Source organism: Echeneis naucrates, chromosome 1, assembly GCF_900963305.1.
Source record: "Echeneis naucrates chromosome 1, fEcheNa1.1, whole genome shotgun sequence".
NCBI lineage: Eukaryota > Metazoa > Chordata > Actinopteri > Carangiformes > Echeneidae > Echeneis > Echeneis naucrates.
Window position 1 is genome coordinate 11,102,664 of NC_042511.1, and position 24,290 is coordinate 11,126,953.

Here is a 24,290-nt window from a genome sequence, read left to right on the forward strand (position 1 = left end):
ACAATGTCCTACACTTAAGTGGTGTGTTTAATTCCCGCCTTGTTAAGCGCTAGCATCAAATGTTCCTGTGAGGAAGTTGGTGAGTTCAGTCTCAAGGCTGAATGATTCAATCTAAAATCCCTGGAGTAATATGAAGTACTTGTCTCAGATGTGTAAGGACCCACATTAAAAAATAACTGGGAATGGACGCAAAAACATGAAACTTCTATTTCTATGACAGTAAAATGAGCTCCGGCTCTGTTGTGACCAGCTCTGTTCTGCCTCCTCCTCCACTATGTGGACTCTTCCAGGTTCTCTACTTGATGAAGCTGTAGACAAATGAGCCAAGGACGATGGCCAAGATCACACAGCAGCAGAAGATCATCATTTGTTTCTGGATGCAGGGACACAAAGGAAGATGGTGTTAAATGATGTTCCCCAGCTGCTTTGCATTGAACATCACTCTACAAATCTCCAACTGAGCAGAATGACTGACTCTGAGTTAAGATCTTATGTCCAGAGCCGCATTCATCATCAGGTAACCTGAATTCTCATCGCTCCCTGCTTTTCTTTGTCATGAAAACCAAACTCAGATGTTCAAGACCAGGTCCTCTTTAGAAGAGTCTATCAGTTTCATCAGAGAACTGCTCCAATGATCATGCCACCCCCGGTCAACAAATTGGTCAACCAAAAATGACACACAAATCCTTTCATTTATCAATGGCTGCACCATGTGCTCATTTACAAAGAACTGGCATTCAGTATCATAAACCGCATTACAGCTGGATCCAAATTAATACACAATTCCCCAGGTGGAAGCACAGCACGTAAGAATTGTTCCCTCATGAATCAGAAACCTCATCATATATAGTTAAACGGGCCATGGATCAGTTGACTTGTTTGTTGAACAGATCTGTTTTGAATTGATCTCACCAGTATGTAATGGCTATTTTATAGTGTGTGCTTGATAGCTTGATAGCTGTCCATGATGTCTCAAAGCAAAGTTTGGTTTCGATGAAGGATTAAATGGTTTTGGTTTTGACATGAAAGTTGGAAAGTGTGTGCAGTTCTTATTTGTGCTTAGCATTTTGGGAAATGGACCATAATTTCAAGAAATTTGTCTTTGCAATTAAAAAGAAAAAAAAAAAAAGTCAACAGGTCAATAAATTCCGCTGAGTTCACTCACCCTGCGCGCCTCCTGCTGGTATTTGGCTGCTTTCTTGGTGTCGGCCACCGCCCTCTCAACAAAGCCCACAGACTGGTCCATGTTGCTCTCAATCCTGTCAATCATACCACCCTGAGGGATGGGGGGCGAGACAGGATAGGAATGTGTGAGACAGGAACATGGAGTGTGAACAGGATGGGTAATTAGGGGCATCCCTGATATTGATACAGGAAGTGGGACTGTGTCATCACGACTCTACTTTCACAAGAACCTCACACCTGGCACATATTGTTCTCTGTTTGACAAACATCTATTGGTTGTTACATCAGCTCCTCTGCACAGCTCTGGGACCAGCAGCTCTGTCTGATTGTGGCCATAATATTTCCTCATCCTTGTGTGTGTGTGAGTGTTCTTTTGTTTATGTGTGAACCTGGTTTTCCACAAGCATGGCGATGTCAACAAACATGTCATGGAGCTCTTTGATGCTGCTCTCCAGCCTCATGATGTCTTTGTGACGAGCCTCGATCTCATTCAGGGCTTGCTGGTTGATCTTAGACTCTGTAATCTGAGGGGTATGATCATGAGCACATTAAAAAGTCAAATTCAAGCTGAAATAATGAATAAATAATTAATTCTGATTGTGACTTTATGTGTAAAAGGTTGGCTGGATCGTGATTATCATCATTGGCTCAATACAATGATAAAGTTCTCAGCACTAGAGGTTCATTGATTGAACTGATTTGTTGCCCTTCTCCCTCTCACCCCAGCAGTGAAGACCGCTGCGTTTCCTCCCTCCAACATTTCCTCCAGTTCCTCATCAGTTGTTGATTTCCCCGCTGTAATGGATACAGAGCAACATCTGTGAACAGCTGGTTAAACCCAGGTGGTCCTGACACACTGAGGTTAGAATGAACATGGATGTGTCTGATAACAAGTGGCTGAAGCACACCAGTGCGTGACTTTTATTTTGAAAATCTGTTCCTGGGATAGGAACCAATCACAGGCAGCTCCTTCACTCTGACCACTGACTACAATATAAAATACAATTGCATCATAATGAATTATGATATCATCAAAGAGTTCATTTATTTTAGTATTTAAAAGAAATTAGACTGGTGATCTATGATCAAATTATGGAGGGATATATTTCAAGTGTTTATTTTGTTTTGCTGATTATGACTTAAGGATTTTTAACACAGTGATGTTGGAAAACTGAAAAGTATGAACATGTAAAATACTTGAGTTCTTCTGCGTGGTTGGGTCTGGTACCCAATATATTCTCTATGGTGTTGAGCTCAGGCCAGTTTTCACACTGTCAAGTCAGCAGTCTTCCTCATGATTGTGTATCCTACTGAACCACACTGAGAGACCATTTAAAAGCTCAGCAAAATTTGCAGGTGTTATGAGTTAATTTGAGTTAATGGGTTTCACTTTTTGAATTTGAATTACTGAAACTGTCTGTGATTCTGTCAGAATGTGGCCTGTGGGAGGAAAAAAAACAAAACAAAACAAAACCAAGTGTCCTGTAGTGTGATAATCAGCTGTTGCTCACTGATCTCCAGCTGCCGGGCGATTCGTCCTTTGCTCTTATCTCGGAAGTCGACTTGAGCCTCATTGTACTTTGTCATCACCTCCACAAACTTTTTGGCCAGGATCGCATGCTGGGAAAAACAAAACAAACCCTATTAGCTGTATGTGACACATGGGAGTTCCCCTCAAAGTTAATTTCAAACAAACAATACCGTAATTCATTCATGCCAAACATCAGCATAATTCCCAACATATGCACCATTTTTCTCACTGTACATTGTGCCAAGGCTTGTGACAAATAAACGTTTGAACAGCTGTTTAGTGGAAGCAATATAGAATGAAATGAGAATAAAAAATGCGTATTTTGATATTTGGGACACAGAAATATTCTTGGTTCAGTCTTAAAATATCACATGATGCATGGAGAGATCCACATTTATATTAAAGGCTATGTTTCAAGTCCATGAAAGATCCATCTTTGACTTCCATGTCTACAAACATTACATGATGTTTCATTCTCTGACCTGTGATTTGCGTATCCTGAGGTCAGCTGACGCTCTCTCATCTGTGTTTGACTCAAGCTGGCGTTCAATACCTGCACAAACATAAACACACACACACACACACATACACCCATTGTGATGAGTTGACCAGGGAGCACATCTTTAATCTCAGAACTCAGTATCACCTCCACAACAACACAACCTTTGTAAATGGCAAATTAAAACATTCTGTGGGGTCTGATATCTGTCTCTGGCACAGTAAGTGAGTATATGTAAAAAAAAAACAAAACAAAACAAAACGGCACTGACTCTTGAGTTTGTTTCTGGCATTGTTTGCTGACTTCTTGATCTCATTGGTCAGAGCTTCAACGTCATCTTGTGTCTCTGGCAGAGAGAGAGTGAAATTGTCAAGAGTTAACACAAAGTCCTACACATTAAAATATTATTATTAACATGTGTGTCTACGTGTTCATATGTTTCTGTTACTCTGGTCAGATGTCGGGGCCGACAAGATGGTAGAATAGAGCTTTTTGATTTCTGTCACACTCTCGTCGATCTTGTCAATGCTGATGCGGATATCTTCAATCTGAAAGACACGCATGCACGCACGCACACACACACACACACACACACACACACACACATAAATCATTTTTTTCAGTGTAAAACTTCATTTCTCCTCTAAATGCGTGAGGAACAAACTGAATACCTGAGCAAAGAAGTCATCCATAAAAGCCTCATTCTCCACAGGAACTTCAATATCATCACCCCCAGCATCGCTCTTCTGTTAGACACACACAGTCACACACACAAAAATTCAATAAGGATAATCCGTGTAACTATATTTTACAGATGAGACTTGAAGTTTGAAGGAATATGTGATCTGCCTGTTGTTTACAGTGTCATTTACAGATATGCTGATGCTGTAATCACGTTGCAGAGTTTGAGTGTTTCCACCTTGACCTGCAGTGAACCAATAGCAAGGCTTTAAAACTGATGAATGATGTGACAGTGGGATGACGCTTGGTCTCAACAGAGTCCTGGTCTGAGTCTCACTGTTTCCTCCTAACCATCTTTCTACTCTCTGCTCTGTCGCCAGGTCTCCAAACCAGAAGGTCAAAACAACTGAGCTTCAGACAGTTTTTAATTTTTCTGAGTAATATCTGTGTTGTGAAGTTGAGGAGAGGTAAAAAATACAGAAGGGTGTCTTTCTTATTCTTACTGCGTCATGAAAAAGAGACCTTGTGGTGTGCAGGTCTAAATTGTGCAGGTGTGCATTTTATTTTCTCCCAGCATGCACTGGGTGTAAATAAACAAGAACAAATATTGAAAACAAAATTTTCTGTTGTAGTAGTTATGTGATACTAGAACAACAATCACAGACACTGTATTTGTTTTACCTCAGTGTGTTTCATATCTAATACTTAGTGCTGTCACCCTACAATAAGATGGTAGCAGGTCCGGTTGAGGGTGGGGTCCTTTCTGTGCAGAGTTTGCTCTCCCTGTGCCTGTGTGGGTTTCCTCTGGGTACTCCGGTTTCCAAAGAAGTCACTTTTGGGTTAACTGGTGACTCTAAACTGTCTGTAGGTCTCAGTGTGAGTGTGAGTGGTTGTTGGTCTCTGTCTGTCTCTGTGTGTTTGCCCTTTGATGGACTGGTGACCTGTCCTGGGTGTACTCCACCCTAGCCCAATGTGACCCCCACAACCCAGAAACTGATAAGAGGTTGAAGATGAATGAATGAATGAATGAATGAATGTTTTATATCTTCTTTCTCTCCTCTGAAACACAGATAGCGCTCCATTATTCCCCCTAGTCATGTTTCCCAGGGCTAAAATTTAAGGCACCTTCCTCTAGTTAATAGCGTAACATTTCTCCGTGAATAAAGACAGTTGCACATCTGGGCAGACCCCTAGAAAAATAGGAACTATAATATCACAAATATGAAGTATTATTGTGTCTCTGCTGCAGATATTTATACCACATCAATGATATTAATCTCTTAATAATAATAATCGTAGACAGTGCCTCAGGGCCCGTGCAGGTTCCAGGTACCCCAAACACATTGGGGGCAGGACACACCCCGGCCTACCTCCTTCAGCTGAGCCAGTCGGTCCTTCATCCTGAGGAGGAGGACGTGGAGACAAACAGTTCAAATGTACGTAGAGCACAGAAGAAAGATGACTGCAGCCCGAGACAGCCCGTGAACAAGATGGCTTCCAAATTAGCTGGGAGGTAATGAGCAACTACTCCAAGTAATCCTTGAACTGGACCTGGGATGAGTCAGGACCAGACAGAGAGGGAGAGAATTTAAGAGGAAAAAAGAAAAAAAGGTGGTCGAACAAGTCCTGGTTCTTGGATGGTCCCTTATGTGCTAATACTTGTGGTCAACCTGAGGCTCCACTAAGCCTCTAAAACCGGATTAGGACAGTAGTACTCAGGATGAAAAACCCTCCTCCCTCACCCTTACCCCTCCCACCTTCACTAGTGCACAAACCCTAAGTCTTAAACGTGTATATCTGACTTTGTCTTTCTTTAAATTAATATATTTGTTGTTGTTTTTTTTATTTAAAGGAAAAAGAAACACTGAAAGGCATTTAATATTTCTTCTTTACTCACCTGTTCATCTGCTAAAGAAAGCATTCATTCATATACATGCCATTTCTGTTGCCATATGTCACCATCAGGGGATACATTATAATTGCATCACATTTGGTGCTGGTTGATAATTAACAGTATGAAATTTGCATATGTACAAGTATTACAAACAACTATATGATGATTTCTGAAAGTTCTACATATTTGTTAACAATATAAATTTCTCTTAAGTGACAATTCACTAATCTAGCAGGTGTTAAATAATTTATATATCTTCCCTTATACATTTTGCACCTATTTATTATATTCAACCTATATTTACAATGAACATACCACGTACATAATCATACATATTTGTACATTCCTATGTATTACAAATTGCATCAGAATCAAAACAACCACAAGATGGAAAAATAATAATAAAATACTGCTGGAATGTGTAATGGTTTGTAGTCTGATAGTGGTCTGATAGTCATCATAGTCAGATTCAGTCAGTGTGTTTGTGTGTCCAGGACAGGACGTTGTCACCAATGATCTGTTGTAGCTATAGCTTGCTTCATTCATTTTCCCGGAGGGTACATACTTCATCTTAACATAGTTTAATGTTAATATACACAGAGGTGCTAACAGGATTACCATTACAAATCTTTAAAATGACCTCACAGATGAGATACAACATTCCATGTGTTAACAAATTTACTTTCCACTGTTGATCAGAGGAGAGCGTGAACGCAGTCTCCCACTACCAGAAATTATGCAGTCGAGATTCCCACATTTGGGGAATTTGCAGGGGTCAGCACAACCTGAGTGCAATGGCTGAGGCTCGTCCTGGGTGAACCACCTTCTTGATCACGGTATCTCCCCTGCCAGGTAAATATGAGTTGTTTTGCACACTGATGGGGGGCTCTGTGACCAACACACCATCTTCACTCAGGGTGCTGATGATCTGAAACGTGAACTGAGCCAGAGTCTATTGGAGCTGTGAGTGTGTAGAAAATCTGCACAGGACGACAAAATCTGATGACAATTTTCATTTTAATTTATCTAAATCAAATTAAGTCAGATTCATTTATATAGTGCCAAATCATAACAAAGTTACATCAAGGCACTTTACATATGGAGGAGACCAAACTCTGTATAAAACTATTTAAACAGCTTCCCCCATGAGCAAGGAAAAACTTCCTTTAAGAGGCAGAAACCTCAGGCAGAACCAGGCTCGGGGGGTTGGCCACCTGCCTCGACTGGTTGGGTTGAGAGAGGGAGAGAGAGAGAGAGAGAGACACACAAACACACACACAGGGGGGCAAAGTTGGGTAGAGTAGGGAGAGGTGAGAGCAGGAGGAGAGGATATTCAATACAGGTGCAAGCAGGAACACATGATGCTGCATGAATTTCATAGAAATTATGCTGGATGGAGTTCATGAAGATATGGGAGCAGCAGGCAGCAGGAACATGGAGTAGTGATAATTCACCATCTGCAGGATGAGGACAGGGAGAGAGAGGAGAGGAACTGGGAGAGACATGGTTTTTGATATGTCAAGGAGAGAGAGAGAGAGAGAGAGAGAGAGAGAGGGGTGCTCAGTCCTCTCCCCAGTAGCCAAGCCTGTAGCAGCATAGCTAAAGACTAAACGAGCAAGCTCTGTCATACAGAAAGGTTTTAAGCCCGGACTGATGCTGGAAGTTGGTTCCATAGAAGAGGAGCCTGATAACTGAAAGATCTGCCTCCAGATTTACTCTTGGAGACTCTAGGAGCCACAAGTAAACCTCCATCTGGAGAGCGGAGTGGCCTACTAGGAGAGTAAGGGACTATGAGCTCTCTGAGATATGATGGAGCTTGGCTATTAAGAGCTTTGTATGTTAAGAAGGATTTTAAATGCTACTCTGTATTTTACCGGCAGCCAATGAAGAGCAGCTAACAGGAGAGATGTGATCTCTTTCCTTAGTTCCTGTTGATATTCCTGCAGCAGCGTTCTGAATCTACTGAAGGCCTTCCAGAGATTTGTTTGGACATCCATTATGTGAGGGACAAAGGACATGTCCTGGTCAAAAGTTACTCCAAGGTTTCCAACAGTGGAGCTGGAAGCTAAAGTGATACCATCCAGGCTGATTAGATGATTAGATATGGTTCCTCAGAGGCGCTTAGGGCCGAGTACAATAACTTCAGTTTTTTCAGAATGTAGAAGTAAAAAATTAGAATTACATTGAGAATGAAAAGCACTGTCCTTGGCAGGTCAAAGACAGGATCAGCCATCTCTAAATCATCTCAGCCTCGGCTCCGCTCAAGGCTTTTTGGGCTTTTGGCGTGACGTCATCGGTGAGTAGGCTTCGTCACACGTCAACATGTCCATATTAATCACCGATCGTCAATATAAATCGATGACTGCGTCGTGTGTGTCTTGTGTGTCTCCCAGCCTGCAGACTGGTCGGTCCGGCCGTCTCTCAGCCGTCGCTGGCTGGAAGGACGCTGTGAGTCTCCCGCTTCCTGCTTCCTCAGCCAGAGTCTCCGAGAGTCTGCAGGACCCGCCGACAGGTCGGACCAGATCCGGAGGGAGCTGCTTGTCTGTCTGCTTGTCGGATCAGCACCAGCACTGTGAGCCACAAATGCTCTTGTTTCTATTCCCGAGCCGGGTCGGGGTCCTGACGGAGGATCGGGTTAAGCTCTTAGTGTGAAGTCTGTGTAGTTATCTGCAGCTCAGACACGGTCCTGCTCCTACACATTCACAGGCCGGGAAAATTCAGATGTGTCCACTAAAAAAAACAAAACAAAACTAAACTGTTTTTATCAGCAACAGCACTGTCTGCAGAGCGCACATGACTGGGGTTTGTCTCAGTGATCGCATTAAGGCGGTAAACACGGAAACTGCTGTATCCTATATCACAAATCAGAGCTTAGTTTAACGTTAAAATAAAATGATGTCTACTTAGATAAGGTAACAGTATAACACAGTTTACCAAAACTGGTAAAATGACAGGTATGTATGATAACGATCTAAACTAAATGTTTTTAATTTTCATTTACCCAAATAAACTCGAGATTTTAAACCGCCATGTCTGTGGGTAAATAAAAAAACAAACAAACATCCGGGTGGAGACAAAAGGCTGTATTTATCAGACCTCTGAGGCCTGCTCCTGCTGCATAGGCTGCATCTACTGATTTCCTTCCAAGGGCAAATCCTCTGAAAGGTCCCTGAATCCAGTTCCAGTTTGAATGTTTACCTTGAAAAGAACTAATGACTCTGTGACTGTTTTGTTTGCTGTAGTGTAGCTGACTCTGGGTAGCACGAGGAATGGGAGCCCAGCGGGCGTGGATCCCCTGGGCGCACTGCAAGGACGGTGGTGAATCCAACGGTCCAGACCATGAGAGGGAGAAGAGCTGGGCCAAGCTGTTCGATCAGCTGGATCTCAACAAAGATGGCCGCATCGACATCTTTGAACTGCGAGCTGGGCTGGCAGACAGAGGGCTTTCCAGAAGGTCCTTGGAGAAGGTAGGACAACACATCTGTATGACACACACCTGTCTGTCGTCAGGGATGCCATCCAGATGTCTACTGAAAGTGTGTTAAGCAACACATGTATGGATGATGACAGACTTGACCAACCAAGGAGGTGAAAGTGATCTGTTTGCAACAATTGTTGCTAAACCAGTGACACTAATCTGCTGGTTTAAACTGTTGTATTGTGTGGGTGTGTGTGTGTGTGTGTGTGACATTTGTATTGTGTGTGTTGCCAGGGATTTCATTCTCCCTTTATAAATTAGATGAACCAGCGATCACTCTCCAGCTCAATCATGAAGGCATATGAGAACTTCCTATTTTTTCCTTATGTACATTTCCCTCGGACAGGTTCGTCCTATTATTTGTGCTCCAGCAGCAGCGTAACTATTGTGAAAACACACTGCTTACCTCTCTCAGGTTGTCTCTCTCTGTTTATGTGGGAAAGAAGCGTTCGCTCCTGCTCTATTCCATGTTCTACTTTGTGTGTCAGTGTGTGTTTGTGTGAAATGTGTCATATTGTGGAGATTTGTCTGCCAGGGACCAAATACCAACTACAAGTCCCCATTTTTAAAATTAAGACTTTAATGTTAGGTTTTTGTTACGCGAGCATGTGTGTGTGTGTGTCTGTGTCTGTGTGTGTCTGTGTCTGTGTGTGTGTGTGTGTGTTTGTAAAATAGCATTGCTGTCTATTTTGGTGCAAGGAGCAGGACTGTAATATGAGCGTGGTAACCTCTTCCTTGATCCTGTGACTTGGACTTTATTTCTTTTCATGTATCTTATTGTCAGAACTGTCAAACCTTTCCTCAGTAATATTTCTAATAATAATATATTAATCTCCAATAATCTGCATTTCTAAACTGTTATTCCGCTTATTTACATACAATATGACAAGTGAAATGAAAGCCCACTTTTTAAAGGATCATAAATGAGATTTTGACCGTTCAGTTTGGTGTTTAAATTACAAGTTATAAATGTAATAAATGAACACACCTTATTAATAAATTTGGCTGGCAGGTCAATAGGAGATAGTTTTTTTTTATCTTAAAAGATCATTTAGCTACAGGATGAAAACATTTTGACATCAAAGGACACTGCATTTTTGTGACATACATATATTTTGACCAATTAATCTTTTTTTATGTAAGCCATTCCTCAATTGCACCATGCTGTAGCATCATTTGTCCAACAGATGGAAATGTAGAGGTTTATTTAAAGACACCTGCCATGTAATCTTCACCTTTTGGTATGTGGCTGTTCTCTGAGTCCGCTCTGTTGTATTTGCACTTTTGAACAGTCCGTGTGTTGTACATTATTAGCCATCAATCCAAGAACGTGACATAATGTCTCGTGTTTGTGTGTGGGTTGGCTAGAGCATATTTGTGACCTGCAATTCATACAACCAATCTTATGATTTTTCCTTGACTTGTCTGTTACCTCATTCAGGTTGTGGAGACCGGGGACACCAACCACGATGGAGTCCTGGACTTTAAGGAGTTCACGCAATATCTCCGCACACATGAAAAACAGCTCAAACTCATGTTTAGCAGGCTGGACAAAAACAATGATGGTCTGTAAACATGTATGAATAAACTTGAAATCATAACTCATGCTATGATGTAATTTTGAAAAATCTCTATAGTGTTATATATCATGTGCGATTGACTTGCAGGAAAGATAGATGCAGCGGAGATCCAGCACTGTCTACGCTCCTTCGGTGTGGACATCAGCCTCGAGGATGCCACTAGGATCTTGCTCAGGTCTGCTAGCTGAAAAATATTGATACGGACATGAAAAGCCTCAAGGGTTAGTTAGTGTTGATAATCCATATTCCAGCAACAAATGTCAATGCTGCACAGCTACAGCAGCTAAGGTACTATTCAACTCTTTTTCCAATTTGTCAACAGAATTTAACAAAAATGATTTTGTTGCCACACTAAAACTGTCCTCTGAATGTGTTGAGGAAGTGGTAACACACTGACTTTGCCAGGCAAGTGCTTTGATCTGCAGTGAGTAAAATGGCTGTTTTGATATGATACATCAAACTTTGTCTCTTTCTAAATTCTTAAGATAAGTTGGGCCTCTTTTTGCCAGGTCTAGGCCTGCAGATGTCTTGTGATGACAGGACATGGCTGATAATCAAACCCTGGATGATTTGGTCCACCTGACGTTGCTATGTGTTTGTCTCCTCTCCAACAGAGGAATTTCTTCATAACATTACTTATACAATGAGTCTGCTTATCCAGCTGCCTTCCACCATTTTATCACCTGCTCCCTGATATCATAGCTTCCTCACTGCACGATCAAGTTGTTGCATGTACAGTACAGGCCAAAAGTTTGGACACACCTTCTCATTCAAATGAATAGGAAAGTGTGTCCAAACTTTTGGCCTGTACATATACATCAGAAAAAAGGTCAGGACTTTCTTAACTTTATGGGGTGCCCAGTCATTGAACTGCATTTTAGCAAAATTTTTCAAAAAGTTGGGACTGCTTTTCCTACTTTTGTGCCTTGAAGATGCAGATTCAGTTCCTCTGTTATGTCAGGTTGTGGCAAAACATACAAACACAAGCTAAATATTGTTCCCACTTTGTACAAAGTTTGTACTAACTTTAATGATTCGTATTTTTCCAATGCTGCCAACAATTGTTCATATGTATTTGTCAACCAGTATTGATAAGGATGGCACCTTGACCATTGACTGGAATGAGTGGAGAGACCACTTCTTATTTAACCCTCTAACTAATATGGAGGACGTGGCACGATACTGGAAACATTCAGTGGTGAGGTAACATACACTTAACAGAGCCACACGCGTACTTCACAACTGTGTCATCCTCATTTTTTGCTCATGTTTCAAACATCGTTTCCTCAGTAGATGTTGGACATAGGAGAGCATCTGACAGTCCCAGATGAATTTTCAGAAGAGGAGAAGAAGTCTGGGTATGTGTGGCGACAGCTGATGGCTGGAGCCCTGGCTGGGTCTGTGTCTCGGACTGGAACCGCCCCTTTGGACCGTCTCAAAGTCTTCAGACAGGTTAGTGTGATGTGTGTTACTGCTTATGAGTCAAGTGTTTCTGTTTCAGCCACCTATTACTGCCTTACACAAAGTTGTAACCATCTTGGCAGGTTCACGGTTTCTCTCAGTTTAAAGGGAACTTGTTGAGCAGTTTTCAGTCCATGATGAAAGAAGGTGGACTGCCGTCATTGTGGAGAGGCAACGGAATGAATGTTCTTAAAATCGCCCCAGAAACTGCAATCAAGTTCACAGCTTATGAGCAGGTGGAGTAAACCACAGGATTTGTTTTATTTTACACACCTTATCTTAGCATAAATGCTGAAGGATTTAATTTCCTGGAGACTCTGTTGGTTGAGTTGAAACTTCTGTGGCTTTTCACTTTTGATTCAAAGCATGTAATAACATGCTAATTAGTGACATTTAGAGGAGCCGGCAGGTGGATTTTTTTTTTTTTTTTTACTCATGGACAGGGCCCAGCTCGCTGTTTCCCTGTTTCCATCCTTAGGGCTATGCTGACAGCTGCTGGCTGTAGTTCTTTCTTCAACAGATAGATATGAGAACTCTGTCTGTAAGCAATACTTCAGCTCTGTTTATTAAGTTGTTAATTTTTCAAGAGTCACTCTCTCGCATAATGGTTAATTTATTCTCTCTGTTGCTCTCTTATTCTGCATAGATCAAGAATGTGATGCGTGGTGGTAACGAAACCAGAAATCTGAGGGTTCATGAGAGGTTTCTTGCTGGCAGTTTGGCTGGAGCTATAGCTCAGACAGCCATTTACCCACTGGAGGTAATATCAGGGCAATAGGCATGAAAATGTTCCAATGCAATCAGGAAAACACGCTTCCTGGTTTTGTATGACCTTTTGAATTGATTGATTTCTGATCGCCCTTGTTCTTGTTTTCTCTCCATCTCTCCTCTTTCTTTCTCCACCAGGTGCTAAAGACTCGTCTCACACTGAGAAAAACAGGCCAGTATTCAGGAATAGCAGACTGTGCTAAACAGATCCTACAGAGGGAAGGTGTCATAGCCTTTTACAAGGGCTATGTGCCAAACATGCTGAGTATTGTCCCGTATGCTGGGATCGACCTGGCTGTCTATGAGGTCAGAGACAAACGACCGTGCACAGCTTTCACAAAACTTCTCCCATCAGTGTTTACCTTCTTCTCGCTTTCTTTATTCACTAGACTCTTAAGTTTGCCTGGCTGAACAGGAACAGAGGTTTAGCTGACCCGGGGGTCATGGTGCTGGTCGGATGTGGTGCCGTCTCCAGTACCTGTGGACAGCTGGCGAGTTACCCGCTGGCACTGATCCGCACTCAAATGCAGGCACTAGGTAAGGGTGATTAGCTACAGTGCTATGAGCTCCACTGGAGGAATGAACACGGTTCTTTGAGATATTTACCCCAGGTGGATATGTTTTATTTTTCCACTACGTTTATTTTTCCCTTTAATTTGTCTCCTGTCTACACATACAAAAAGGTATGTTGTAAACTTTGACATGAATGTTGTCTTTATTTGGAAAAAATTCCAACGCATAGCATAAGCTATATAATGATGTGGTTGTCTGATTGCATTTGTGGCCAACCAGTCCAGGCTTTACTCAAACACCGACACAGTGAAAAGACTCTTGGCTGAGCCTAACGTTCACAATATGAGTTCCCAAAACTATAATAAAGGCAAAGTCTGATAGGTCTTTTTTTAATGCTTGTCCTCAGGAACGTGATGAAGTTTGCAAATTACAGTGAAATGCTGAGAAAAAAATTATTAAGTGGACTTTGGAATAATATTTCTTAATCAAACTACTGTTTCCAAGGCTACGTAGAATGTATGCTACCTTTTGGAAAATTGTTGGCAGTAGTATAACTCCAAACGTTTTCTCTCTATATAACATAACAAACATCAGATTGTTTATCCTATTTTTGAGTAATGAGTTACAAAAAACACAAGACAGAAACTGAGTGAGCAACAGCTAGATGGCTATAGTGTGGCAAAGGTAGGCAGACTATTTCTAATGAGTGAGCAGAGTACTCTGGTTTTTTGTCTTCTCAGATTTAGAGAAGGGGGCTCCTAAACCCTCCATGTTGGCCTTGCTTTGCAACATTGTGACCCAGGAGGGCGTGGCTGGACTTTATAGAGGAATCTCCCCCAATCTGCTAAAAGTCATCCCTGCTGTTAGCCTCTCCTACGTCGTGTATGAATACACAAGGATAGTCCTGGGAGTGGATATTGAGGGTAGGAGGGCTGGGAAAGGGAAAGGGTAAAAGACAGGTTTTTCATTTTGGGGTGGATTTTATCTGTGTTCAGGGGCGGCTGAGACTCACGAGATCATTGACTAATTAGAAGGTTGGTTTGATCCCTGGCTTTTCCAGTCTGCACGTCGAAATGTCCAGCTGAATAATTCTGAACCCTAAATTACCTCTGAAGGCTACTTCATCAGTGCACGAGTGTGGGTATGCATGTTAGAGATGCTATATGCATGTGTGAATGGGTGAATGTGGCTTCCATTCACCCATTCAAAAACAATATGTTGGTTTTTTTTTTATGGTTTTTTTTTTTTTTTTGCATTTATTTTAGTTAGTATTTGGCAGAGAGGCTGACAGGAAATGGGACAGGGGGGTATGCCACTAAGGCCCAAAGACAGATTTGAATCCAGCACGCTGTTTACATGGGATGTGCTTTCACCACTCTACCACCAGAGCCAGAGGAAATGGACCGTGATGATGAATGAATACATCCGTTCTGTGATCAGAAGTCTTACATTTTCAGATTGAATCAGTTTAGCTTTATATATAATCCCTTGTGACAGCTTCACATTTGGATGGCCAGACCTGAACTGGCAACAGCTGCAAGAAATCAAGAGGTGCCAAGTGTGATATATTGCACTGCAGTGCATGCCAGCAGTCGTTTTAAAGCTAACCAATTAACCTCCTGCTACCACTGACTTGGATGGATGGAAACCTGCATGAACTTGCCTGAGATCAAACAGGTAAAAGGTGCAACCAAATCTGGGAACCATATCACATTCCTACAGCATTATTTTCTCTCCTAGGTGATACATAGAGAAGATAAAGAACTGACACAAGGACTTCTTGTTTGTTGTCTAAGTGGATCCTGAAGTTGCTGCAGACATTGAAGTCACAGAGTCAAGACTTTGTTTCCAACAAATGCTAGAGATTGTAAAGCACAGTAACACTTACCAAACTACAGCAGGTAATTACTAAAGTTAACTCTTGAAAGATCACATGGATGGAATTGAAATGGGAATTATGAAAGTGCTTCTCTTTTCTGGTATTTCTACCAAATAAAACACCACACTATATATGCAGTATATATTTAATAAGGAATGACACTGCACAAACCACATCAGGAAGCACAGATACTTCAGGATACCTTTTCGTGAAAAATGCTTGTGTGGTGTTATTTAGGTCCTCCTGTATGGAGTACTGTGGTCTGAAAAATAACACAGCGTCCAGTGCCACATACTAGTTCCAGAAAGTGTTTGTGCAAATGAAAGTTTCAACTTTATAATAAAGACATAAAGATCTGTGTCTTGGCATGAATTCACTTCAAATGTAAGACATATTTTTATGGATGGCAAAATTTATGATGGAATATGCAAATAAATGCATGCATGCTGCATTTTTTTCTTATGCAGTCATAATGAATCAAAGGATGTGTCAAAAAGTAATTAAATAAACCTTGCATGACTTTTAGGCCAAAGTTAATATATTTAATGCATTTTTTATTTCATTTGTAATTTTAATCAGTCATGTATGTATGATATATATTTATTTGCCTTTGCCTATATGAATTTGAGGAAAAAATAAAATCCTCTGACTCTAATCTGCCCATTTTTGATTTTCCCTATTTAATTGTTCAAAGGGTCACTTAAATAGACTTTAAATAAGAAACGGCCTCGGGTCAAAGGGCCGCCATGTGTCCACACTCCGGCCCGCCAGGTGGGGGTGTTCTCCCCCCGGGCAACGCTGGCGTTCATCCCGCCACAGTCGAAGGAAGAAGAGGAAGAAGAAAACCCGGGTGGAGGGCGCGCCGATTGGTTGTTTTAAGCAGGGAAGTTTGCCGGCGTGGTTCACGTTGGTGTCCCCCCGCGACGATCCTTTTCAGCCTTCCCGCTTTTGCGCAGCTCGAGCCGGCCGAAGCCATCCAGCCTGCTCTCCCCCCCCCCCCCGTGTGTCGTGCCCCCTGTGAGCAGCATGTCTGAGTACGGCGGCCTGCCGACCAATGGAGTCGGCGCTGGCATGAAAAATGACGCCTTTGCTGATGCTGTACAGCGAGCCAGACAGGTAAGTCGAGACCGAGCCGGAGGAAGCACACGGCCGGCCGGGGAGCTTGTTAGCTGCCGGGGCTCAGCGGCTAGCTTCATCGGCCGTGACGTTAGCTCCGCTTCGCTAGCCGGAGAGCTAGCTGGCTAAGAGCAATGCTGTTTATTCGTTTTAAACGCTCTCTGATTTGAGGGGTAATTTAGTAGGACTACGGGATGAAGTGGACAGCTGCAACACGGAAGGCCATTCTTAGATCGAAACATTATACTCACTGATAATTTGGGGTCTTATATTAATAGGCTAGCTCCTGAAGCTAAGTTAGCCTCGGTGGTTGGGCATGTTCAACAGTAACCAGAACATGAACTTTCGCCCTCCCCTTTTTTAATTTAAACCTAATTTCAGGTGAACTCCTGACCACACAGTCATGGTGTTCCATCTGCCGTGATTCGTTAACTGTTTTCGGATATTAGGGCGATAGCTGGGAACAAATAAACAAAATGTAGCTAAAGGTATTTCGAGACTTGAAGTTCAGCACCCGGACGCGATTTCTCTTACTGCTGGTGTCCGGAGTGAGCCACCTTAGCAGCTGCATCTCTCAAGGTTAAGGTTTGTGGTTGTTTTTTTTTGTTAGGTTCCCTTTGGTCTGGGTAGTGTTGAAAATGGCCAACGTGTTTGTTTTGTCTGAGGGACAGCATTAAGATAATTCGTTCACACTGAAGTAACAACGAAAAAGGCCGCCAAGTTCAACATCTGAATAATAAGTAAAAGCGGGGAACATTTAGGCTTTACAAATCAATCATTGATCGTCGAGAATTGTGTTGATTTATATTACTGAATGCAAATTAATACAATACACATCTTCTCATGAACTAATAATGCACATTTAGAAGGTTGGAGCGCATGTGAGACACACATTAGGAATCCAATGCTTAAAATTGATGTAGAGGAGATAGACTTATTTTATGATCCAAGTTGGTCAAGCTCTAAAAGTACTAAATACTGCACTTTCCATAATACTAGCTGCTTTGTGCTCAGTCCTTCCTTTACTTCGGTGCTCCTTGGCCGATTAATGTACATCTATTTGTGAATATATTCAGAGCCCAGATGAAAGCTGGTTTCTGTAGGCATACTTCTTGTGTATTTCAGTTTCAGTCACAGTTCAAATGTTATGGATTAAGAAGTCGTCTGCTGCTGATGGTGTTTTTTTGAAATAGTCTCTCAAAGCTTGTGTCCATGTGTATTGCAGACTTAATTCAGTGTTAACCTCTTTGTAGATTGCAGCTAAAATTGGTGGAGACGGTGTTCCCACAGCGAGTAACAACGGAGGAGCTGAGAGTTATCCATTCACAGCACAGAAAAGATCCTTGGAAGAAGCAGGTTAGACAGAGGATCAGCTACTTTGTCTGTATTTGCTTGTGCACATAGGTAAACTTGAATTTATTTATTTTTTTTACATTTTTTTTCTTTTGGTTTGTTTGCTTTCAGATGAACCAGATGCTAAGAAGCTAGCATCACAGAGTGAAAGAGATTCTGCATTGTGTACGTTAAATACTATTGTTTGTCTTATTACAAGCACTCGCTCTCCTTTGTGCCAACTACTTACACTTACTTTTCTTGCAGCCATTGGAGCTCAGCTGGCTGCCCTCTCCCAGCAAAGGTATAGAGCTGTATTTATCTTCTTTTTAGTGGAGGCTTCTGACCGTCATTATTATGATGGATGATGATCCTTTAAATTTCATTCTACCTGTCTGCAGTGTCCGGCCCTCCACGATGACAGAAGAGTACAGAGTGCCTGATGGCATGGTCGGTCTCAGTGAGTACATACACATACATTTCTTTAACTGTACAGATAATCTCTCTATTGCTGTATTCAAGCTAAAATCTGTCTGTTTTCTGTTGTCTCTGAAGTTATCGGCAGAGGAGGTGAACAGATCAACAAAATACAACAGGATTCTGGTTGCAAGGTCCAGATTGCTCATGGTGAGCTGTGTGCGACCTTTTACATTTACATATAAGATATAGGCTTTGTAGTTGCGCTTGACTTGACGCACATTTTCCTATCAATTCAGACAGTGCTGGTCTTCCAGAAAGAAGTGTTTCTCTGACAGGGTCACCAGATTCCATACAGTAAGTTTGTGTTCATGTTTTCATTGAATCAAAGTATTTTTCAGTTTTCAATGTGACTACACCAATTTTAGTTTGTTAACTTGGGAGTTTTCATTCATGGATGTCTATGGAAGCTGTTAAGTAGCTGTTCTTGTCTAAGGTGGAAACTTCCCTGGAGGTTCATGACTGGCTTAGCAAACTACACATGGACAGTTACATCCATCACTCAACTTTAGCCCTCGCCTTATAAAATAAGACAATCTAATGTTTTATCACTATTTTCTGTTTACTTGTGCAATGCTAAATGGTAGTTTCATAATAAAAAAAGCTTAGCATTAAAGAAGCACCTCCTCTTAGGCTGTATACATGAGATCATTTAAATTAATCACAACTACTATCCTAAACATTGCAATTTCTACCCATATCTAGCTGTGTGAATGATAGAAGTCAGTGGGCAATAAAGGCCTTAGACCTCACCTGAGGGTACAAATGTGTTGTCACCACAATGTGAATGGACAAACCTAAAAGTGTTAAAATTTTCTTGCATTTCTATGTATAATTATGAACTCTTTTTGCAATGGGTTATCGGATACACCATCTTGTTTTTTTTCAGTGTTGGTTCAGCTGTGACAAAACATCATCTTGCAAGACATTTTCTTGCTATTAGCCATCAATTTCCATTTGCATATTTTTTCTGAATTAAACCCACATTTTGCGTTGTTAAAAATATTTGTCTGAAGCGCTGCTATTTTAAAACTACAACTCCAAAGGACTGAGGCATGCTTTGTGCCCAGTTGGAGCTGCATGCACTGCCTATAAAGAATAACGTAATTGCTTGTATCCTGTAATAGCCTGGTGTTCCTCAAATCATCATATCACCCTTTTTTCATTTCATCCTAAGGAGAGCCAAAGCACTTATAGATGACATAGTGTCCAGGGGTCATGAGTCGTCCAATGGGCAGTCAGGATCTATGCAGGAGATGATCATCCCTGCAGGCAAGGCTGGCCTTATTATAGGCAAAGGAGGAGAGACCATCAAACAGCTGCAGGTGAGGATTGTTCAATGAGTCAACAGTGTTGCATGCTTCAAGAAAGATGAAGTTAATATGCCATGTCATTGTAATCAATTTAGCATATCTTTCTTGTAAATTTTCAGGAGCGTGCTGGAGTTAAAATGATTCTAATTCAAGATGGATCCCAGCCACCTAACATAGATAAACCCCTACGCATAATTGGGGACCCCTACAAAGTTCAGGTACTTTCAGATCACTGTGGAGTTCTGATTGAGAGCAGAATGTGTTTGTTTTGTTTTTTTTGTTTTTTTTTGTCCCGTTGTATCATATCATCTCAAGATGTCTTCCTTTTGTTTCATTTGTAGCAAGCTAAGGACATGGTCAATGAGATTCTACGAGAGCGGGATCATGCAGGTTTTGGGGACAGGAATGAATATGGATCAAGGATGGGAGGAGGTGGCATTGAGGCAAGTTTTGTCTGTGTGTGGATATGAAGTTAAAGCTGAATATACACTGAAATGTGTGCTATGATTTGAATTGAACAATTAAGTCACTTGTATTTTAATTCTACAGATAGCTGTGCCTCGCCACTCTGTGGGAGTTGTGATTGGCCGTAATGGTGAGATGATTAAGAAAATTCAGAGTGATGCCGGTGTGAAAATACAATTTAAACCAGGTAAGCTTTCTAGACACATTAAACTTGATTATATTTCATTACATGGTGTAAACTAATACTATGAAGTATCATACATTTTAAATACAAATGTAACTGCATAATCTCTACGGGGAACAAAATATTATATATAATATCCAAATAAAGTAACTTCCACCTTCTCATCATCATGAATAAGTCATTTATTTTCTTGTTATTCTATCCTATTTAGCTTTTTTGCATCTGCTGCTTTTAAGTCCCTGTACAAATCCTCATTTGTTCTCGCCATTTCTTCCAGATGATGGTACAGGCCCTGAAAAAATAGCTCATATTATGGGTCCACCAGACCAGTGTCAGCATGCTGCTTCCGTCATCACCGACTTGCTACAGAGTATCCGTGCGAGGGAGGAGGGTGGGCAGGGGGTAAGTACAAAGGCCAGAGATGGAACTCTTGCTTCTGTTGAGAGTCGATCTTGAAATCTGTCAGTGTCAGAGCACATTGAACATTAAACCTGACATGTGGTTTGTTTCTCCAACAGGGCCCGCCAGGTCCTGGTGCAGGGATGCCACCTGGTGGGAGAGGGAGGGGAAGAGGCCAGGGGAACTGGGGTCCTCCAGGGGGAGAGATGACTTTCTCTATCCCTGCTCACAAATGTGGGCTTGTCATCGGCAGAGGAGGAGAAAATGTCAAATCAATCAACCAACAGACTGGTGCTTTTGTGGAAATATCTCGTCAGCCGCCACCAAACGGTGACCCAAACTTCAAACTGTTCACTATTCGAGGGTCCCCACAACAGATAGACCATGCAAAACAGCTCATAGAAGAAAAGATTGAGGTATGCTTAAGGGGCTCAAATAATTGGAAAGGAATTAAGAATTGGTGGTGGAAGGGCGCTTCAGACCAATATTTTTAACGTTTTTTTTTTGTTTGGTTTTTTTTTCCTCTTCTCCCCCCAGGCTCCATTGTGTCCAGTTGGTGGTGGTCCTGGTCCAGGAGGCCCAGGTGGTCCAATGGGTCCCTATAATCCCAACCCATATAATCCAGGACCGCCTGGTGGTGCTCCCCAGTCAGTACAACCCATAACAATAATATTTGAAAGCATAACTTGAATTTTACTACAGCTGTAAGTGAAATTAGCAATGAGTTCCAATACTTAAGAGTCCTGTCCTTTCCTGCAGTGGTGCTGCTCCTGGTGGTCCCCAGTACTGTCCTCAGGGTTGGGGAAATGCCTATCAGCAGTGGCAAGCCCCAGGTCCACATGACCCTAGTAAGTACTACTACTTCTGTGTGCTTGAGTTCCTTCCTCTTTGGCAGTTGCTAAAGAACCTATCTGATCTGAGTAGCATTCAAACAGAAACTGCATAAATGAGACAATATGCTGAGTGCAGCAATAAAAGAAATTAGGCCCATTTATGAAAAAAATTAAAGGTCTGCTCAATGGCTTTTATTTTGAAAATGTAAACTTTTTGTTTCAGAGTAATTTTGGACAGTTTCTTGCAGCAAAAATCAAAGCCCACTTTTAGTCTTTAATTTATGCCTTTCACAATTTTGCTCAATTGCTTAATTATGAATTCAGACCGTGTGAGTGTGTGCTATGTTTTGACCATGTGCATTTTAATTGTCAGAAGGCAAAACAATTGTGAATTTCATCATTTTCACCCCCTTCGTTGTTAGGTAAAGCAGTGGCAGACCCAAATGCTGCATGGGCAGCATATTATGCACAATATTATGGCCAACAGCCAGGTGGGGGCATGCCAGCCCAGACTCCAGGAGCTACTGCAGCAGCAGCAGCACCCGGGGACCAGAGCCAAGCTGCACAGACCCCTGGGGGCCAGCCAGACTATACGAAGGCTTGGGAGGAGTACTATAAGAAGATGGGCATGAGTAAGTGAGGTCTACTAAAACTACTATTTTGTCAGAATGTATATGGAAAATTTTCTGAGTGATCTAAGGTGCAAAGTTTAAGCTGGGAAAATAAATGCATAGAATTTATAGAACAAATCACAATGTAAAGTGTTAGAGTAATTTGAGGCTGAACAGTGGCTGGGACAAATACAATATCATACTGTGAAATAGTTATTTCTATCAATGATTCATTCAGATAACAGTAGTATGCTGCAAAATAAAACCATTACATAACTGTGTGCAAGTATCAAGGTTCTTGTATTTTTCCAGCCCAGCCAGCTGCGGGGGCAGCAGCTGCTCCAGGTACAGCCGCCACAGCAGGAGGAACTCCAGCTGGTGGCCAGCAGGACTACAGTGCTGCCTGGGCTGAGTATTACAGACAGCAGGCTGCCTATTATGGACAGGCAGGGCAGGCACCTGGACAGGCAGCTGGTCAACAGCAGGGACAACAGGTACCATATGCATAAGCACTGTTGAAAATGAAATAGAGCTTTCAAGGTCTCCTCAGCCCAGATAAAGAGAACAAGGACCGACCAAGAAGCAAACCTGTTTAATACCCATCATGTGGGTTTGCCCTCACTGTTTTCTGTAAAGCAAGCGATACCATAAGTCTGTATGAGAAGCAAGGCTCATTTTAATCAATTTATCAAATATAGTTGCATGTCTTTTATCTTGATTCTGTCCTCTTCAGTGTTGCTACCTAGATGTAACATGATGATTGGTAACTGTTCCAGCAGTGAACAGATAAATACTAATTTAACAGACAGAACTAATTGTCTGTTTACATTTCTGTGAATGATTTGTTCAAACGTAACACCTAGAACCAAATATTTGTTTTTATGCAAGTTTTAGTTTTGAGAGAATTGTTACATTTCTTCATAAAGGCTGGTCAGACTACATTTTGTCTCTTTTCAGGCGCAGTAAACAAGTGGCTTGGTCTGTTGGATGGTCTCGATACTTCTCTGGAATGGTGTTGCGTTGTTTTTTGTTTTTTGTTTTTTCCTCCCCCTTTTGACTTTAATAAGACAAGACAATGTCTACATCCACCCAGACATTTTCTATAACAAAACTCTTTATTTGTTGTTGGTTTTTTTTTTTTTTTTTTTTTTTTTTTTTTTTTTATGTCAGATTGAAGAAAGGGAAAAAGGGAATTTGCCCATGCATTGAACAAAGCACTAAACAATTACTTTTTCTTTTTCTTCCCACATCCCTCAATTTGCCCATTTACCTCACCCACACCTTGTAATACATCAGATAGTTTTTTAAAAATGTGAAATAATATGCATTTTTCTTGTATGCTAGCACAACTGCATCTCAACACTGACTCACATTCAAATGGTTTTCCCCTTCAATTTCTTTAGGGTAAAAACTGTCAAGCAGTATTTTGAATATATTCAAATATTATGTTTCTAAGAAAGACAATTGCAAGGTATATGTTTTTTGTTTTTTCTTATTCATGGTACTTGTTTTAAACTTCATTTTTAAAGAAACAAAAACATTCCCAATGTTTTGAGTTGCAGGTGTATTTCTTCCTGCTACCATTATTTCTTATTTTGATTTTATTCATTGTAATTATTTTCGTGTGTGCGTGCGTGCGTGTGTGTGTATACAGTGTATGCTACTGAATAGAAAAATGTGTGGCTGCCCTTTGTTTAATTTCCATAGATTCATTGTTGGAAGTTTTTTTTTTTTTTTCCTCCAATAGGTCCTATTATTGTATGCTGATTTTTTTTTTCTTTTTTTTTTTTCTGTTTTTGTTTTTTTACAAGTTGTTTTTAAATAATTAAAATAAAAACATTCAAATTACCAGTGTCTTCATCACCAGTATTGTGTTTTGCAGTTTATTTCAGACTTATTTCATGAGTCCGATAAAGAATAAATATATATCATAACTAATATCCCAAATTTGTCCCTGTTGGCTCAGGTCTGGTCTCTCTCTGTGGCCCTCTGTGTGGGTCCTCCTGCAGTATTCTCTCTCTCTCGCTCTCTGTCTGGGGGGGGGGGGGTCCTCCTGTATCTCTCTCTCTCTCGGGGTCCTCCTGTAGGATG

At 41.4% G+C, this 24,290-nt stretch overlaps 3 protein-coding genes and 1 non-coding gene across 7 annotated transcripts; 2 read left to right on the plus strand and 2 right to left on the minus strand.

Moving 5' to 3' along the window:
* Window positions 1-295: 295 nt before the first annotated feature.
* On the minus strand, window positions 296-5,296 carry stx3a (syntaxin 3a). Its single transcript, XM_029498940.1, has 10 exons — window positions 5,267-5,296; window positions 3,887-3,961; window positions 3,664-3,763; window positions 3,487-3,561; window positions 3,199-3,269; window positions 2,697-2,805; window positions 1,907-1,980; window positions 1,575-1,709; window positions 1,166-1,276; window positions 296-373 (listed from the first exon to the last, which is right to left on the minus strand). The coding sequence occupies exons 1-10, from the start codon at window positions 5,294-5,296 to the stop codon at window positions 296-298; spliced, it is 858 nt and encodes a 285-aa protein (XP_029354800.1).
* Window positions 5,297-6,488: 1,192 nt separating this feature from the next.
* On the minus strand, window positions 6,489-6,650 carry LOC115050354 (U1 spliceosomal RNA). The gene has a single exon (XR_003841200.1). It is a non-coding gene; the product is annotated as a U1 spliceosomal RNA (small nuclear RNA).
* Window positions 6,651-8,096: 1,446 nt separating this feature from the next.
* Window positions 8,097-16,118, plus strand: LOC115046073 (calcium-binding mitochondrial carrier protein SCaMC-3-like). 4 transcript variants are annotated; one of them, XM_029506202.1, is made up of 12 exons: window positions 8,097-8,362; window positions 9,033-9,257; window positions 10,710-10,833; window positions 10,936-11,023; window positions 11,935-12,046; window positions 12,142-12,300; window positions 12,393-12,545; window positions 12,956-13,069; window positions 13,216-13,383; window positions 13,467-13,614; window positions 14,331-14,513; window positions 15,331-16,118. In XM_029506202.1, exons 2-12 carry the CDS (start codon window positions 9,060-9,062, stop codon window positions 15,339-15,341), a joined length of 1,458 nt encoding a protein of 485 aa, XP_029362062.1. In that variant the 5' UTR covers window positions 8,097-8,362; window positions 9,033-9,059; the 3' UTR covers window positions 15,342-16,118. The 4 variants fall into 4 exon arrangements, with proteins under 4 accessions (XP_029362062.1, XP_029362054.1, XP_029362071.1 ...); XM_029506194.1 differs by having other exon boundaries at window positions 14,331-16,118; XM_029506211.1 differs by lacking the exon at window positions 14,331-14,513.
* A 223-nt stretch (window positions 16,119-16,341) lies between these two features.
* On the plus strand, window positions 16,342-23,345 carry LOC115041920 (far upstream element-binding protein 2-like). The gene is made up of 18 exons (XM_029499830.1): window positions 16,342-16,585; window positions 17,839-17,941; window positions 18,050-18,103; window positions 18,185-18,221; window positions 18,319-18,377; window positions 18,473-18,544; window positions 18,634-18,691; window positions 19,572-19,719; window positions 19,827-19,925; window positions 20,049-20,150; window positions 20,257-20,359; window positions 20,634-20,758; window positions 20,875-21,171; window positions 21,293-21,402; window positions 21,515-21,603; window positions 22,011-22,220; window positions 22,512-22,693; window positions 23,157-23,345. The coding sequence occupies exons 1-18, from the start codon at window positions 16,496-16,498 to the stop codon at window positions 23,163-23,165; spliced, it is 1,947 nt and encodes a 648-aa protein (XP_029355690.1). The 5' UTR covers window positions 16,342-16,495; the 3' UTR covers window positions 23,166-23,345.
* The last annotated feature ends 945 nt before the right edge of the window (window positions 23,346-24,290 follow it).